The sequence below is a fragment of the Cannabis sativa genome, chromosome 7 (assembly GCF_029168945.1).
Source record: "Cannabis sativa cultivar Pink pepper isolate KNU-18-1 chromosome 7, ASM2916894v1, whole genome shotgun sequence".
In the NCBI taxonomy this organism is placed as follows: Eukaryota; Viridiplantae; Streptophyta; class Magnoliopsida; order Rosales; family Cannabaceae; genus Cannabis; species Cannabis sativa.
Window position 1 is genome coordinate 58,991,426 of NC_083607.1, and position 17,699 is coordinate 59,009,124.

Genomic DNA, 17,699 nt, shown 5'->3' on the forward strand with positions numbered 1-17,699 from the left:
GTTAAAATTTGGGATAAGGTAAATGAGGTTCCATCTCAAAATCAATTGGCTATGGGAGGAGTAACTCATTCCTCTTATATATTCTATTATCTTTCCACACATTAGCAATGTGAGACTCTCTAACAGTTAGTAATTTTTTATTTTATTTATACTTTATTGATAAAGAAAATTTATAACATAAATATAAATAGCATTTTCAATGGTAGTATTTTGAAGAATGTTTAATGAGGTGGAAAATTTAGGTGGCAAAATATATAAATATGATACCATTAGAGATAAAAAAAAATGTTATTTTTGAAATTTGCATTGATGCCATATAATGACATTGGTGCTATGTTTTTTTGTTTTTTAATAAAAAATTAAAGGTGCAATATACATATAATAGTTTAATAGAAAAAAGATATTATAATAATGTATAAGATCATAATTATAGTATTTTTAAAATGTGTTATACTATTAAAGTGTTTAGAAGTAAATGCATGTGTCAAAAATAACGCTGAAGAAAGATAAAATAAAATATTATATCTTGGATGATGTGGATATATATAACACTTTTAAAAAGTACTACTATTACAGATGCTCTATAATTATGAGTATCGTCCTACAAAGATTATTACGAAATACTAATAATTATTTTTCTACTTTTTATTTGGCAAATAAAAATTGTGGTGTGACTGTATTTGAGTAATCACTAATGAGAGCCCTAGAGTTTGGAAAGGTAGTACTGCTTCAGTGCTTCATATTCTTTCTATTTGTTTATAATAGTCAGGCCCGGCCCTGGGCGTAGGCGGGCTAGGCCTGTGCCTAGGGCCCACCTAGCCTAGGGACCCAAATTTTTTTTTTTCACTTTTAAAATTATACAATTTTTTTACTGATTTTGAGAAATACCATATTTTTTTTAATATAAGGGCCCCAAATTTTTTTGGGATTTTTTCAATAATATACTTTATTATCAAATTATTTACAAAAATAACCTTACACAAATAATTATTTAATACTAACGTTCCAAGTACTGTATATATACACATATATATTCAAACTTCTCTATTTTGAAAATAAAAAAAAACACGTGCACTCCTTCCACTCTATTTATTTAAATTTACTTTTTTTTTTAAACTAAAACATGTGTCTTTTTCTTCAAAAAAAATATTTTTATTTCTTTCATAGTTTTTTTTTTAAAAAAAAAAAATTCCAATTACACCCTAATTATTTTAGCTCAAAAATACAATTGCAACCCACTCCTTAAAATGATCATTTTAATATGTAGGAAACATATATTTTTTTGTCATTAAAAAAAAATAAAATAAAAATATCCTTTTAGTTTCTAATTTTTATTTAGTTAACGAGTGAATTTTTTTAGGCTTAATATCTAAAGAGTAACTAAATGACTTAAAAAATTTACATTACTTTTTTTTGCAACATCTGTGTTACTTTCAAAGGTATTTAAGAAACTAATGCATTAAAATAAAATTATATATTTATTTTCATATTATATTATGTTGTTTTGTTGTTTAAGAAACTTTTAAATTACTTTTTTAAGCAATATTTTTATTACCTTTAAACTTATTTAAGAAACTAATGCGTCACAATTTTTTTAAAAAAAAAACTAATGTGTTACAATTAAATAAAATAATTTACATAATTTATTAGCTAAATTTTTAATATCTATGTTGCCAATTAAGATATATTTTTAGTAACTTTAAGTTTGTTGTATTAAATTTAGTTTATAAAAAACTAGGGAATTAAGCCGCGCTTCGCGCGGTGTTGTCAAATTTTATAATTTTTTTTAATTGATTTACATTTTTATACTAATTAAAAAATCATATAAATAAATATAAACTTAAAATATTGAAAAATTATATAGATATTTGATTACTGTGAATTATGAATTATAATAATATTATTAAAATATTATATTAAATTAACTAATAAAATGAATAAAATACTTAATGGATGAAAGAAGTATTCGAACAACAATTTTATATTATGTTTATTTTTCTTTGAATTTTCATAGTAAGAACATCCTACATGTGAAAAAAAAAATCAATTCAAATTTCTTATTAGAATCATTCTAACGAAAAAAAAAATAAAATGTACAAATTTCTATTATTTTAATTAATTAAATTAATTAATAGAAATAAATAGTAATTATTTTCTACACATATTAGAATTAACTTTAATTAAATTAGTTATATTTGATTAATTTAGTTGAGGTACTCATTAGGTTGTTTCATTAGGTTGTTAGAACTTTAGTTAGTTTTATCTAACTAATCGTGGTCTTTATTTGCTGTCTATATTAAGGTATACGGTACCAAAACATCTTTAGTTAAGCATAATAATAAAAAAAATTATTTCTATTTCTTGCGTATTTCTCTCGCTCTTTGTTTCTCATTATATACAAAGATACTCCACTTTATTAATGAGAGGCTAAACTAAGTTAAGATGTGTGCAAGAGAAACTTCAAATTGATGCTAAAAGACCAAAAATATCTTTCAAACTCATTTTTAACCCTGCTAACAAATAGAAATAATAAACTCATTTTCATATGTCATTTTTTTTCTTCATAATATTGTTCATTATTAATTGCATAAATGTAATCATGTGTATTTGGTGTAATAGACAAAACAAAAAGTCTTCTAAACTTTTGAGTAACTTCTTTCTAATTAAATGTTTCACATACTAATGCTCAAGTTATAGTCTTTTAAATTCTATTTAAGTTGTTTTTTTCTTTCTCTCTTTGAGTAGAATGCTACTGAAGGTGTTTTTTTTTTTTTAAAAAAAAAGTGTATTCATCTTAATTTTTTTTGGGTAAATACCATTTTGGACCATCTGTTTTACAAAAGTTACCAATTGGACCCTGTGTTTTGTTAAATGACAAAATAGACCCTGTATTTTTTAAAATAGTACAAATATGACCTTGAATTGATTTTTTGTCAAAATAAAGTTTAATTATAATCCGATCTAAAAGTGCTATGACAAAACTGTTTACATTTTTTGTATCTGTTCGTATTAAGCATTGTCTTCAAGTTGGTTGTATTCAAAAAAAAAAAAAAGCTAACAAAAATTAAGCTCAGGGTCCTATTTTTACTATTTTAGAAAATACATGGTCTACTTTGTCATTTAACAAAACACAGGGTCCAATCTGTAACTTTTACAAAACACAGGGTCCAAAATAGTATTTACCCCTTTTTTTTATCCATCCTTGAAGTCCAAATCTCATTGACTTATTTACAGTTCAGTCTCGTATCTTCCTTAGCAAGTTCCATTTATTTCTTATAATTATCAAAGAACAATTGAAACCTTCTATTTCCAAGATATTTGTCACCACCACTACCTATTAATATTTTATCATATTGAATTTTAGACTTTATAATGACAATAAAACTAATACATGTAACTGCTATTTTAATACATATATGTCATATATAATAATAAAATAAAATAATGGTTACATCCATCTCTATCAATAAATAGATAGAAAAAACATGCACAAATTAAATGAGAAAAATAAAATAAATAGTTAATCAAATTAACACAAAATAGAGAAGAAAGATCAATAAAAAAAAACTCTTATGAACTACATGATACATCTTCTATATGTACAATTCACATATATATAGTGTTATTAAAATTTAATAAATTCTTTAGTAATGAAAATATACAAACATTTAGTATAAGAATAGTGTTTGTAAATTATTTATTTCAAGCTATAAGATTACTCATATTCCTACACAATACTATCAATTTAATTAATATAGAAATTTACATTTTTAATTAATAATTAAATTCTTGAATATTTATTATAATGAAGATTTATTATAACATTCAAATATTGATCGATTGTCTTAATAATTCAATTAAGACATAATGATTAATAAATTTTTCATATTCTTAAAAAAAAATTGTCATTATTATACATATTAATATACATAGAAGCATACATTTTATTAGTCAAAACTAAAGAATGAACAAAAAAAAATGATGATTAAACTATTTTTGAATTTGTATTGAAATATTAGGATTAGAACTAAGTATCACAAAATAAATGATTTTTATTTTAAATTATTACTAATAAAAAAATAAAATTAAAATAAATATATAAAACTCACAACTAAAACTGAAACATAATGAAACAAAAAATAAAAATAGAGAATATAAAATAGTAATAAATAATAAATATGAAATAAAATAAAAACATAAATGAATAAAAAAAAATTAAAATAAAAGAAACAATGTAAAAAATTTTACATAACCTCTCACTTCATCACTTTTTGTAATTAAGAAACAACTACTAAAATTCTAAACCTATACAACACAAAAGTAAAATTCATATAAAAAATATAGGAAGAATGGTAAAACTAAGCAAACTTACATTAATAAAAAAAAAAGTAAAAAAAAATATAAATAGAAATAAAAAAAAAAATAAATACATGAAGAAATCCCAAAAATGAAGCTTTTAAGCACCTTTACTTTTACTATCATCATCCATGCGACTATAAATTTCAAGATCATCAAATCTTCAATATGATTGTCATCTTCAAGTTCTTCATAAAATTTAACATATTCAATTTTAAGTTCTATATTTCTAAAGATAAAAATGAATTGAAAAGAGAGAAAAAAAAATATTAGCATTCCTTAAATAATTACATTATATTTTCTATAGCAACATTATATATAGTTTATATTGTGTAAGTTATGAAAATGAAGAGACATTATCATTAATGTTAATAATAATAATAATAATAATAATGAATATTATATGTAGAAGTTATAAAAATAAAAAGTCACACTTGAGAATTTAATATATGTGTATTTTTCTAAGAAAATAATAAAAAATTCTCACAAAATAGATAAGTTAGACTAAATAAAATATAGAAAGCCACCTCAACTCTTCTAATGCTTTCCTTTATATTGATATATTGATATTGATCATGTGTATTTGGTGTAATAGACAAAACAAAAAGTCTTCTAAACTTTTGAGTAACTTCTTTCTAATTAAATGTTTCACATACTAATGCTCAAGTTATAGTCTTTTAAATTCTATTTAAGTTGTTTTTTTCTTTCTCTCTTTGAGTAGAATGCTACTGAAGGTGTTTTTTTTTTTTAAAAAAAAAAAAAAGTGTATTAATCTTAATTTTTTTTGGGTAAATACCATTTTGGACCATCTGTTTTACAAAAGTTACCAATTGGACCCTGTGTTTTGTTAAATGACAAAATAGACCCTGTATTTTTTAAAATAGTACAAATAGGACCTTGAATTGATTTTTTGTCAAAATAAAGTTTAATTATAATCCGATCTAAAAGTGCTATGACAAAACTGTTTACATTTTTTGTATCTGTTCGTATTAAGCATTGTCTTCAAGTTGGTTGTATTCAAAAAAAAAAAAAAGCTAACAAAAATTAAGCTCAGGGTCCTATTTTTACTATTTTAGAAAATACATGGTCTACTTTGTCATTTAACAAAACACAGGGTCCAATCTGTAACTTTTACAAAACACAGGGTCCAAAATAGTATTTACCCCTTTTTTTTATCCATCCTTGAAGTCCAAATCTCATTGACTTATTTACAGTTCATCTCGTATCTTCCTTAGCAAGTTCCATTTATTTCTTATAATTATCAAAGAACAATTGAAACCTTCTATTTCCAAGATATTTGTCACCACCACTACCTATTAATATTTTATCATATTGAATTTTAGACTTTATAATGACAATAAAACTAATACATGTAACTGCTATTTTAATACATATATGTCATATATAATAATAAAATAAAATAATGGTTACATCCATCTCTATCAATAAATAGATAGAAAAAACATGCACAAATTAAATGAGAAAAATAAAATAAATAGTTAATCAAATTAACACAAAATAGAGAAGAAAGATCAATAAAAAAAAAACTCTTATGAACTACATGATACATCTTCTATATGTACAATTCACATATATATATAGTGTTATTAAAATTTAATAAATTCTTTAGTAATGAAAATATACAAACGTTTAGTATAAGAATAGTGTTTGTAAATTATTTATTTCAATCTGTAAGATTACTCATATTCCTACACAATACTATCAATTTAATTAATATAGAAATTTACATTTTTAATTAATAATTAAATTCTTGAATATTTATTATAATGAAGATTTATTATAACATTCAAATATTGATCGATTGTCTTAATAATTCGATTAAGACATAATGATTAATAAATTTTTCATATTCTTAAAAAAAAAATTGTCATTATTATACATATTAATATACATAGAAGCATACATTTTATTAGTCAAAACTAAAGAATGAACAAAAAAAAAATGATGATTAAACTATTTTTGAATTTGTATTGAAATATTAGGATTAGAACTAAGTATCACAAAATAAATGATTTTTATTTTAAATTATTACTAATAAAAAAATAAAATTAAAATAAATATATAAAACTCACAACTAAAACTGAAACATAATGAAACAAAAAATAAAAATAGAGAATATAAAATAGTAATAAATAATAAATATGAAATAAAATAAAAACATAAATGAATAAAAAAAAAAATAAAAGAAACAATGTAAATTTTTTTACATAACCTCTCACTTCATCACTTTTTGTAATTAAGAAACAACTACTAAAATTCTAAACCTATACAACACAAAAGTAAAATTCATATAAAAAAATATAAGAAGAATGGTAAAACTAAGCAAACTTACATTAAAAAAAAAAAGTAAAAAAAAAATATAAATAGAAATAAAAAAAAAATAAATACATGAAGAAATCCCAAAAATGAAGCTTTTAAGCACCTTTACTTTTACTATCATCATCCATGCGACTATAAATTTCAAGATCATCAAATCTTCAATATGATTGTCATCTTCAAGTTCTTCATAAACTTTAACATATTCAATTTTAAGTTCTATATTTCTAAAGATAAAAATGAATTGAAAAGAGAGAAAAAAAAATATTAGCATTCCTTAAATAATTACATTATATTTTCTATAGCAACATTATATATAGTTTATATTGTGTAAGTTATGAAAATGAAGAGACATTATCATTAATGTTAATAATAATAATAATAATAATGAATATTATATGTAGAAGTTATAAAAATAAAAAGTCACACTTGAGAATTTAATATATGTGTATTTTTCTAAGAAAATAATAAAAAATTCTCACAAAATAGATAAGTTAGACTAAATAAAATATAGAAAGCCACCTCAACTCTTCTAATGCTTTCCTTTATATATATATATTGATTGATACTATTATATTTTATGGTAGAAACTAATTAGTTGTCCAATGAATTAAATTTTAAAAATAAACTTAAGTTGTTAACTTAAATAAAAATAAAATTTTATTGGTATTATGAGCAATTCAATTATTATTTTTTTTATTTTGGAAATAAAAAAGAATATATATGTTTCCTTTGTCTTGAAATAATCATATTGAAGATTAGATTATAATAATATCATTTTTAAATTCAAGTAAGTAGTAATGTGATCAGAAATATTTTTTTAAAATGTGAGAAAAGAAAGATAAAAAGTTGAATGATAAAAAAAAAAAACAAATAAATGAAAAAAAATATATATATCATGGGATGAAGGCATAAAAAAAAAGAAAGAAAAGTAGGCTAAGCCTAAAAGAAAATATAAAATAAAAAGAGAGTGAGAAAAGGAAGAAAAAAGAAAATTTCAAATACTACATCTAAAAATAAAAAAAAAAACGTTATTAAACATGTATATAAGGCAAAGAAATAACTTATTAGATTGAGTAAGGTATATATGATATTAAGATAGAAAAAAGAGTATGATATGTAAAAATCCCTTTTACTCACAAAAACAAAGTTATTTTTGTAAATAATTTCTAAATTTAGGTGCCTCATGAAAATTTCCCAATTTTTTTTTACTGCGGTGTTTCAAGGCCGGCCTGATAATAGTGTCAAATGTTTATAATACAATCACACGAAAAGGCTTAAACTGGTCATCCTGAGTCAGGTAGTGACTAGTTTTGTTGAGCCACTAAACTCGAAATAATCGGTCCTCTAATAAATGACAAGTAATCGGGTTCTAATATAAGATAATGGGAAAACTTATTAAATCATGATTTTCTTCAATTGTCACATTGGTTACCCAAATAAGATCTAATTATCCATTTTTTTTTTTATTTTATAAATGATATAATTAAATTTACATTTTCAGATTGATTGATTACTATTTCTTTTTGGTAATCTAGAGTAAAAGGAAGCAGATTATTTCCCAATGGAGATTAATTAGTTGTACATTTTTGGAGCAGGTAACCAATACTCCATGGGTGAAAAAGTGAGATTTATTCTCAACCCAAAATCTGATTCCATGGCAAAACCATTGCATGTCAGTCCCTTATGGTACCTTAATTTTACTAGTAAATTTTATCTTATATATCAACATATATATATGTTAATGTTACATATCTTTCTCACTTTCTGTTGATAGATATTTCTGTTATTATCACTACTACTTCTAGTTGATCCCACACAAAGTTGCAATATGCATACATTGGCAAGTAAGCAATATACTAGTAAAATTCAAAACTAGTCACAAGTTACCAAAATTATTGATATTTTGATAACAAATTCTGCTGTTCTTATAAACTAGGCAGTGAAGCTGTTCATCCAAAGCATTCCAATCCTAGATACGTACAGAGAAGAAGTGGCTTTTCGCGATTGAAAAATTCAATGTTGTCGAGTTTCTGGAGCTCATCTGAAGCTTGCCGTTTCACATGGATGAAGGTGAAGCAGGTGCATCATTGAGTCGAGCTCATCTGAAGCTTGCTTGCCGTTTCACATGGAGGGATGCTAAGTAGAAAATAGGCCATCACATCCACTTCCACACAGAAAGCCACAACAAGACGAGATCATTTGCAAAAAGGGATATGTTCTAAAACAAAATTTGTAGCAATATCTTTCATAGCTTGTCGCGTATTGAAAAACATTGTCACACATGGATTAAATATAATTAAGCATGGGTTACTCTACTCATTACCAATTAGTTTTGAGATGTAACCCCATGATTCCCATCATTGCGGAATGAAAATAACATAATCTCGGAATAGACAATATAATTTATTGCGAGTTTTTGGAAAAAGATAGTATAAGTGAGTAAGTACCATATTTCTGTTGCTAACTAATGAGTAAACATCAATAGAAATTATTGCTGCTAATGGTATATGCGTAAATAAACAAATCAAAATAACCAAGAAATCAAACAAAAGTTTGTACCCATATATAAGATGATGTTTGTGCATATATATTTTAGTATAAGTCAACTAAGAAATCAAATGAAAATTCAAGACACACAAATAAGAAATTCAAAACATCAAATATCTCACACTATATATAATAAGTCCCTAGACTATAACTTTAAGACTTTCACATCTAATCCTACTAGACTGTAAGCACAAAAAAAAAGATGGTATATACCTATTTGATATAATCATGTAATATATAAATGGAAAAAATTTAAGTATATATTTTACATGTACTAATTAACCATTAAAAAAGGAAATTATATAACACTAAGGAATAAATCACCTTAATTTTTAAAAAGAAAGATATTATTATATAATTATATTTAACCAACGAACCATCATTATCCACCTCAAGGTACTCAAACTCTTTCTAATCATTCTCCGGTGCCGACAGCGGCGGCACCGGTCGGAGTTCATGGAGTCTGACTGTTTCGACTAAAGGTTGAGTCTTTACAACCCCTTCGACCAGATTCTTGTACATAACAACGAAACAGATCTTTCCTCAAGAAAAGCAGCTTTTCCAAGGCAAACTCTGGTCCAGTGTCCGAAGTTATTCCCTTGCTGTTGTATAAAATATTAATTTATATTTATGCAAAATAAGTACTTTTATAAAAATAGAAAGTATAAAATAATAATAACGTAAAAATAGAAAAAAATTAGTTACAAATTATTAATAATATCTAATTATATCCTAATTCTAATGCTAATAGTATATCTTTAAAGCTTATATATATAAGTAATAATTACGTTTTCAATCTCATTTTCACACTCAAAATTAATTACTCTCTCTTACTCTTAATCTCTCTTCTTCCGCCTATACTATAACAATTCATCATCTTACATTACAAAATTTGCAAATGGTATATATATATATATTTTTCCAAATTAATTATCATTAAATTTATTATTTCTTTATTCTGTTTATTAATACTTTAATTTAATTTTGATTATAGATGGATAAAGACATGATACATAGCTTACCTTCCATATTTAATGGAATTAAGGAGAGTGATGACAATGACATCATGGGACTTCCAACTCCCCCAATGGACGAAGAATATTTAACAACGTATAATGAATGTGTATTAGATCAACATTTCAAGATACATTATGAAAATGAAAAAGAAAATATAATCAAAGTTGGTGGTAGATTGAGTGAGAAACATTCCGAACAAGAACTCCACACTCCTAAGCTTTTTGATTATTTGCCTAAGCAAAACAAATCCGAAGAGGTATATACATTTATACTTATTAAACAAACACATAAAACTTATAATTTATTACATTGATGTTCTTACTTTACAATTATAATATGCATGAAACAGCAATATGTTGATCTTGAAGCGAAATTAGAGTCTACAAAACGAAAACTCCACAACAATTACCAAAAAATAGAGCAAAAGAAGCATACAACGATAAAATTTTATGATGAAAAAGATTTTTCCAAAAAAATCAAGGTACCGGAAAGTAACAAAGCTCATGATCACTTGTGTGACAAAAGGTCCCAAAGTGTTGACTTTGAAGCGAAACTAGAGTCTACAAAACGAAAACTCCACAACAATTACCAAAAAATGGAGCAAAAAAAGCATACAACGATAAAACTTTATGAAGAAAAAGATTGTTCCAAAAAAATCAAGGTACTGGAAAATAACAAGGCCGGTGATCACTTGTGTGACAAAAAGTCCCAAACAGTAGAATCAAACACCCAAAAGCTTCTTTGTCATCTCCCTAAGAACAAACTCGAAAAGGTATATTATATTTATACTTATTAGACAAACACATGAATTATAATTTGTTGCATTTATGTTCTTTTTTTTACATTGATGTTCTTACTTTATAATTATAATGTGCATAAAACAGCAAAGTGTTGACCTTGAAGCAAAACTTGAGTCTACAAAACGAAAACTCCACAACAGTTACCAAAAAATAGAGCAAAAGAAGCATAAATCGATAAAACTTTCTGAGGTAAATGATTTTTCCAAAAAAATCAAGGTACCAGAAAGTAACAAGGCTCGTGAGCACTTGTGTGACAAAATGTCCCCAACAATAGAACCAAACACCCAAAAGTTTCTTGATCATCTCCCTAAGAACAAACCCGATGAAAAGGTATATAATATTTACACTTATTAGACAAACACATAAATTATAATTTATTACATTCATATTTTTTTTTACATTAATGTTCTAACTTGATAATTATAATATGCACGAACAGCAACAAAGTATTAATCTTGAAGCGAAACTAGAGTCTACAAAACAAAAACTCCACGAAAGTTATCAAAAAATTGAAAAAAAGAAACACCAATCGATCCTACTTTCTGAGGTGAAAGATTACTCCAAAAAGATGGAGGTACCAAAGATTATCAGAAGTTCCTTGCAAGTGAAACAAAACACTCTCAAACTTCCTGATTATGTGCCTAAGCAAGATAAATCTAAAAAGGTACATATATTTATATTTATTAGCCAAAGAATTAAAAATTATAAGTTGTTCCATTGATGTTCTTACTATATGATTATAATATGCATGAAACAGGAAAGTGTTGACCATGAGACAAAACCAGAGTCCACAAAAATGAAACAAATTGAGCAAAAGAAGCATATAATATGCATGAAACAAGAGCAAAATGTTAATCTTGAAGCGAAATTAGAGTCTACAAAAAAGAAATTCCACAACAATTACCAAAAAATAGAGCAAAAGAAGCATAAGACAATTCAAGTGCTTGAGGTAAAAGATTTGCCCAAGACAACAGAGGTACAAATTTTATTCAACTTGTACAATTTCATTACTAATGCTTTCTTACTTGATAAAATCAATACATTAATACTTATTATTATTTTTTTTTTATTCAGACTAAGGGGCGATGCTTGTGGTATAGACGTTAAATGAACAAAGTGATAATTTTGCAAATGATTGGTGGTTTGAATGGGTGCCAACCTAGTTGGGATGTACTCAAATCATCCAACAAATGCAACTCAAATCAAAGGATGCTACAATTTCATGTATATAATTATTTCACAAATGAAGATTCAATAATTAATTCTTACTTCATGTATTTAATTTCAAAATATGTTTATATCATAGACACAAGAACAATTATACATTCTTATAATGTAATACAAAATTATTTGACATATTTACTATTACTAATCAATTTACCTTTTTTTTTAAAAGCATAAATTACTAATCATAATTTGTACAATTACTTTAATTTTCTTATTGGTTTGATAGCTAAACTTAACTACTATATATATATATATATGTAGTCTTAACTCTTTATTTATAATATAAGGAAAATGTAATGCAAGAAAGATAGAACTTTGAGAGTTGAGAAATTAAAATTGTTGTATTTTGAGAGTTAATTGTAATAGAAAGGGAGAAAGAAGAATTTGTTTCAAAAGAAGAATCAAGAATTGATTCTTATTGTAATGTTTGATTGTGCTAAAACCCATTAGTAGTGTTTTGTACATTACAATATATTTTATTAAATATTAGAACTCATAATTTAATTTAGTAATTATTATAAAATATTGTTAATTATCGTAAAATATATTACCTTATAATTGTACTAAGAAAATTTTTTTATAGATAAGCATTATAGCACTGTTCTATTATTATATTGCTAACTTGCTAAGTAAAATTCAAAGAGGATGTGATGATTGGGTTAAGCATGGACCATTTTTATTTTTATTTTTGGAAATAGCATTCATAAATAAAAGATAAACTTAAAGCTCTTGGTCATTACATGTTAAGAAGATTTGTATAATTTAATTTCTTCAAAAAAAAATTCTTCTTTTTTTGTTCTAATTTGTTTTCAATAATATCAATTCATTTTCTAACTTCATTAGATGAATCAACAGTGTTGCCTATATTACATTAGAAGTGTCATATTGGTATGCCTTGTTGTGAAAATTAATAATGGACCTACGTACCTACCCACACAACATGAAGTCAATGATATTTATTTTACTCATTCAATAACAGACAAGAAATTCCACACACAAATACTTTTCTGCATAAGTTGTTGTATCACTCGTTGTAATAACCAGGTCATGTCTGATTTTGGCATTCAGCCCAGCCAAATACTTTTCTTTCTTGCTGAAGTCTGTTGGTACGATTCCGGAGGCTAACTTGGCCAAGCGATCAAACTTGGTTGTATATTCAGTTACTGACATACCCTCACCTTGTACCAACTCAACAAATTCCTTCCGCTTTGCACTGCGGACCGCCTCATTGTAATATTTGGCGTTGAATAATTCCCGGAACTCTTCCCAGGTCATTCTGGTCACATCTCTGGTGAGGGATACCATTTCCCACCAAATCAGGGCATCCTCTTGAAATTGAAATGTGGCACATGCCACCCTATCATTTCCGACCACTCCCATAAAATTCAATATTTTCTCAATAACGGTCAACCACTGCTCAGCTTTTAAAACATCAGGGCCTCCCAGAAATACTGGAGGCGCTTGCTTTCTGAACCTTTCATATAAAGGCTCCATGCGGTTACCAGCAATATTTTGCTCAGCTGGCACCACAGGGGCTGCAGGAGCTATAGGAGCCGCAGCAGGCGGTTGCGGGGGAGGCTCAACAGGAGCATCCCGTTGCCTGAGTCGTCGGATCTCTTCTTCTTGTTGCTCAATTCTAGTTTGCATCTCAGCAAACCTTTGTTCCCAATCAACCGGGGCCTGAGGTGGATTCTACTGTCCACCTCTCGGACCACGACCGCGGCCTCTACCGCGCCCACGGGGGTTTTGGGGATTTCTACCACCCCGACCACCTCCGGTCTCAACCAATTCACCCTGCCTTCTAACGTTTCGCTGGTCGTCCATTATTTAGGACTTAGCCTGCGAACCCACAAGGCACGTAGGTCAGACAGTGGTCAAAATATTTTCAAGACCGCAATTAAAATTTAAAACATCTCAATTAATCATATATACAACACGACATATCTTAAAACAGTTTGCAAAAAGAAATAAAGCTTACGGAACCGTGAGTCGAACTCGACACTGGCCTTGATTGTACATATCTTGACGGTCTTCATTGGACAGCCCAGTGGCTCTGATACCAAACTGTAACGCCCGTATTTTATAATAATAAATCCGAAATCTAATTTTAATAATTAATACATTAATAATCATATGGATCGGGATCCCGAGTATCAAAATACTAGTTAAAAGTATTTTACTAATATGTACATATATATTTTTTTTTAATTTAGCGGACAAGCATCCTCAAAATACAGACTCCAAAATACTAATAAACCGAAACCCTCCAGGTTGCACTGCCGCGATATGTACAATCATGCCGAGTTCCACCTCATTGTTCCTCCAGCTTTGCTTTTCCTTTACCTACATAAGGTAGCAAACTGATGAGTCAACAGACTCAGTAAGATATGCAAGAAATATATAAAAGTAGCACGCAGCCATCTTTATGATTAAGCTGCCCTGAGCTTAACAACGAAGCTCACCAAATGATTAAGAACGTTCTTAAGGGTAGTACGACTGCTATACCAAATGCACTAAAGTACTAACTCTGTACTTGTGTTGGTAGAGCCCTAACTGTACTCCCAGAAATTACTAAGTGTTGTACCACGAACACGACGTACCCTGGGTACTCGTGTTGGTAACACCGTAACCACATTAACATTCAAAACAAGCATATACATTTATATATATATTCTTACGCTATCTTACCTCGTTCCTTGCTCAAGTGTGCCGGTCAGCCTGAGTGGAAGTGCAGCTCGACGTTTTACAGGGCCCTAAACCATAATGTTAAAAAATCCGGTGAGAGACTCGCTAAAACACTTATCGGGGATTTAAAATAGAAACTAAACTTAACCCTATCGATAAAAGGGATGCCAACACCCTAAATTACTTAAAAACGGGAAAAACTAGGGCTCGGGAAAAAGCCCCAACCGGCAGGCCGGTTCCCAACCGGAAGTCCGGTTCCTGGGACCAACCGGTCGACCGGTTGCAACAGGGCCCCAGGAACCGGAATTCCGGTTCTAAGCTGGGAACCCAAAAATTCTTCCCCTTAATTCAAAACAACCCCAAACTTCACAATAACTTCCAAAATCCCTGTATGCATTATACTAAACCAAACCCAAGCAATAGAAATCATCAAAACACACAAAATCCAATTCCACCATTAGAGAGCTATATTTGAGTTCTTAAGCTCAAACTTAGCTCACTCTCAATTCAATCCATAATTCTAGTTCAAACTAATTTAACCAATCTCAAACAATCTCCAGATTACCAAATCAAACCCCCCTTAGAACATACAGCAACTTAAACACCAAAAGTTATGTTATACACAACCTAAACTTTAGTTAAAACTCAATAAAATACCTAGGGGTGCATACTTTGATTGGAGTATCAAATTCTTGCTAGAACTTTGAGAATTACAGCAAAGAAATCCCCCTTTCCTTGCAAAGCTTGGTGATTCAAAAGAGAAGGAGAGAAAGACTTAGGAAAAGTCTAGGTTTTTCCTCAATTTTCTATTTTAGCCATTAGGTTCCTTCTTTCTTTTTCTTTTAAATAATATTAAACCTATATTCAGCATATATCACCAAAATAAGACAAAACAAGGCTAAACCCAAAAAGACTACTTTACCCCTCTAGCTATTTACTAATTAGCTACTAACCCAAGGGTAATTTGGTCATTCTAGACCCGACCATTCAATACATAACACAAAACCCCGAGCTAATAACATAGATTAAAATATACAATATGACTCTCTAAAGGCCCAACGCCGCTTTCCACAGCTTCCGAACACAATCACAGTAATTGAGAAATTTACATAAATAGCATAATAAATATATACGAACTCAAATAAATTCACATAATTGTATTATTATCAATAATAATAAAATCTCATGCATAAATCCTAATTATTTAATAATTTAAGGTATTTGTCATATGCGATCTTTACATAACTTGTTGGTATTTGTGGCTCAAAAGGTTAGTGAAATGGTGGGTGGGACTAGGTCTAGTTGGTTTCAAGAAGACATAAACCAAAGTCGTTTGGATAAGTATTATTGGGTATTAGCTGCATTGACTTTGGCAAATCTTGTTTATTATAACATCTTGTATTATTGTACTAGTTTTAGAGCAGAAGTGAGAGCATTAGATTAGGTGTTTTGATGGGTCATTTTAGCATTGTTTGGTACAATAATTTTTGTGTTGCTACAATAATGTCATTTCCTCCTTATACATATACTTTTACTTGTTTATGAATTATGAGAAAATTTGAGTATGAGAATTTATGCTGTTGTGGAGAATTTGGTATGTCTCGGGTTTATATATTACATAGCTCCTTAACCAAACTTATATATTGTGTGTTCATGTTATATTTTATTATTAATTAATTAGTGTTAGAATTTGGGATAAGGTGAATGAGGTTTTATCTCAAAATCAATTGGCTACGAGAGGAGTAGCCCATTCCTCTTATATATTTTATTATTTCCACATATTAACAATGTGAGATTGTCTAACATCCCCCCTCAAGATGGTGGCGATTTTATATGCTTATTATCTTAGACAACTCGATCATAAGCGACTCCTTTTTAGCTGATCACTATCCCTAATCACAAGTGACTCTTTTGCTCTACTTTTTGGATCAGTATTTTTGGATTTTTTGTGGCTCTTTTTTTTTCGCTCACTATCCCCAATTCACAAGTGACATTTTTTGACTTTTGGCTCTTGGATCAGTTCTTTTTGGATTTTTGGTGGCTCTTTTTTTTTGGCTCTACTTCGATCGGGGTTTTTTTTTGGGGGTTGGATAGTCCCTGGGGATTTTTTTTTTATTATTATTTTTGCTCTGATACCATGTTAAAATTTGGGATAAGGTAAATGAGGTTCCATCTCAAAATCAATTGGCTATGGGAGGAGTAACTCATTCCTCTTATATATTCTATTATCTTTCCACACATTAGCAATGTGAGACTCTCTAACAGTTAGTAATTTTTTATTTTATTTATACTTTATTGATAAAGAAAATTTATAACATAAATATAAATAGCATTTTCAATGGTAGTATTTTGAAGAATGTTTAATGAGGTGGAAAATTTAGGTGGCAAAATATATAAATATGATACCATTAGAGATAAAAAAAAATGTTATTTTTGAAATTTGCATTGATGCCATATAATGACATTGGTGCTATGTTTTTTTGTTTTAATAAAAAATTAAAGGTGCAATATACATATAATAGTTTAATAGAAAAAAGATATTATAATAATGTATAAGATCATAATTATAGTATTTTTAAAATGTGTTATACTATTAAAGTGTTTAGAAGTAAATGCATGTGTCAAAAATAACGCTGAAGAAAGATAAAATAAAATATTATATCTTGGATGATGTGGATATATATAACACTTTTAAAAAGTACTACTATTACAGATGCTCTATAATTA

The 17,699-nt window shown here is 27.5% G+C and overlaps 1 protein-coding gene across 1 annotated transcript; it reads right to left on the reverse strand.

Annotated features, from left to right (window-relative positions):
* Nucleotides 1–12,616: 12,616 nt before the first annotated feature.
* LOC133039919 (uncharacterized) lies at nucleotides 12,617–17,021 on the reverse strand. Its single transcript, XM_061119046.1, has 2 exons — nucleotides 15,644–17,021; nucleotides 12,617–15,040 (listed from the first exon to the last, which is right to left on the reverse strand). Exon 2 carries the CDS (start codon nucleotides 13,932–13,934, stop codon nucleotides 13,257–13,259), a length of 678 nt encoding a protein of 225 aa, XP_060975029.1. The 5' UTR covers nucleotides 13,935–15,040; nucleotides 15,644–17,021; the 3' UTR covers nucleotides 12,617–13,256.
* Nucleotides 17,022–17,699: the final 678 nt, after the last annotated feature.

Excerpts from the sequence above, each read along its gene's own strand:
- LOC133039919 (XM_061119046.1), bottom strand. The coding sequence starts at position 13,934 with ATGCAAACTAGAATTGAGCAACAAGAAGAAGAGATCCGACGACTCAGG.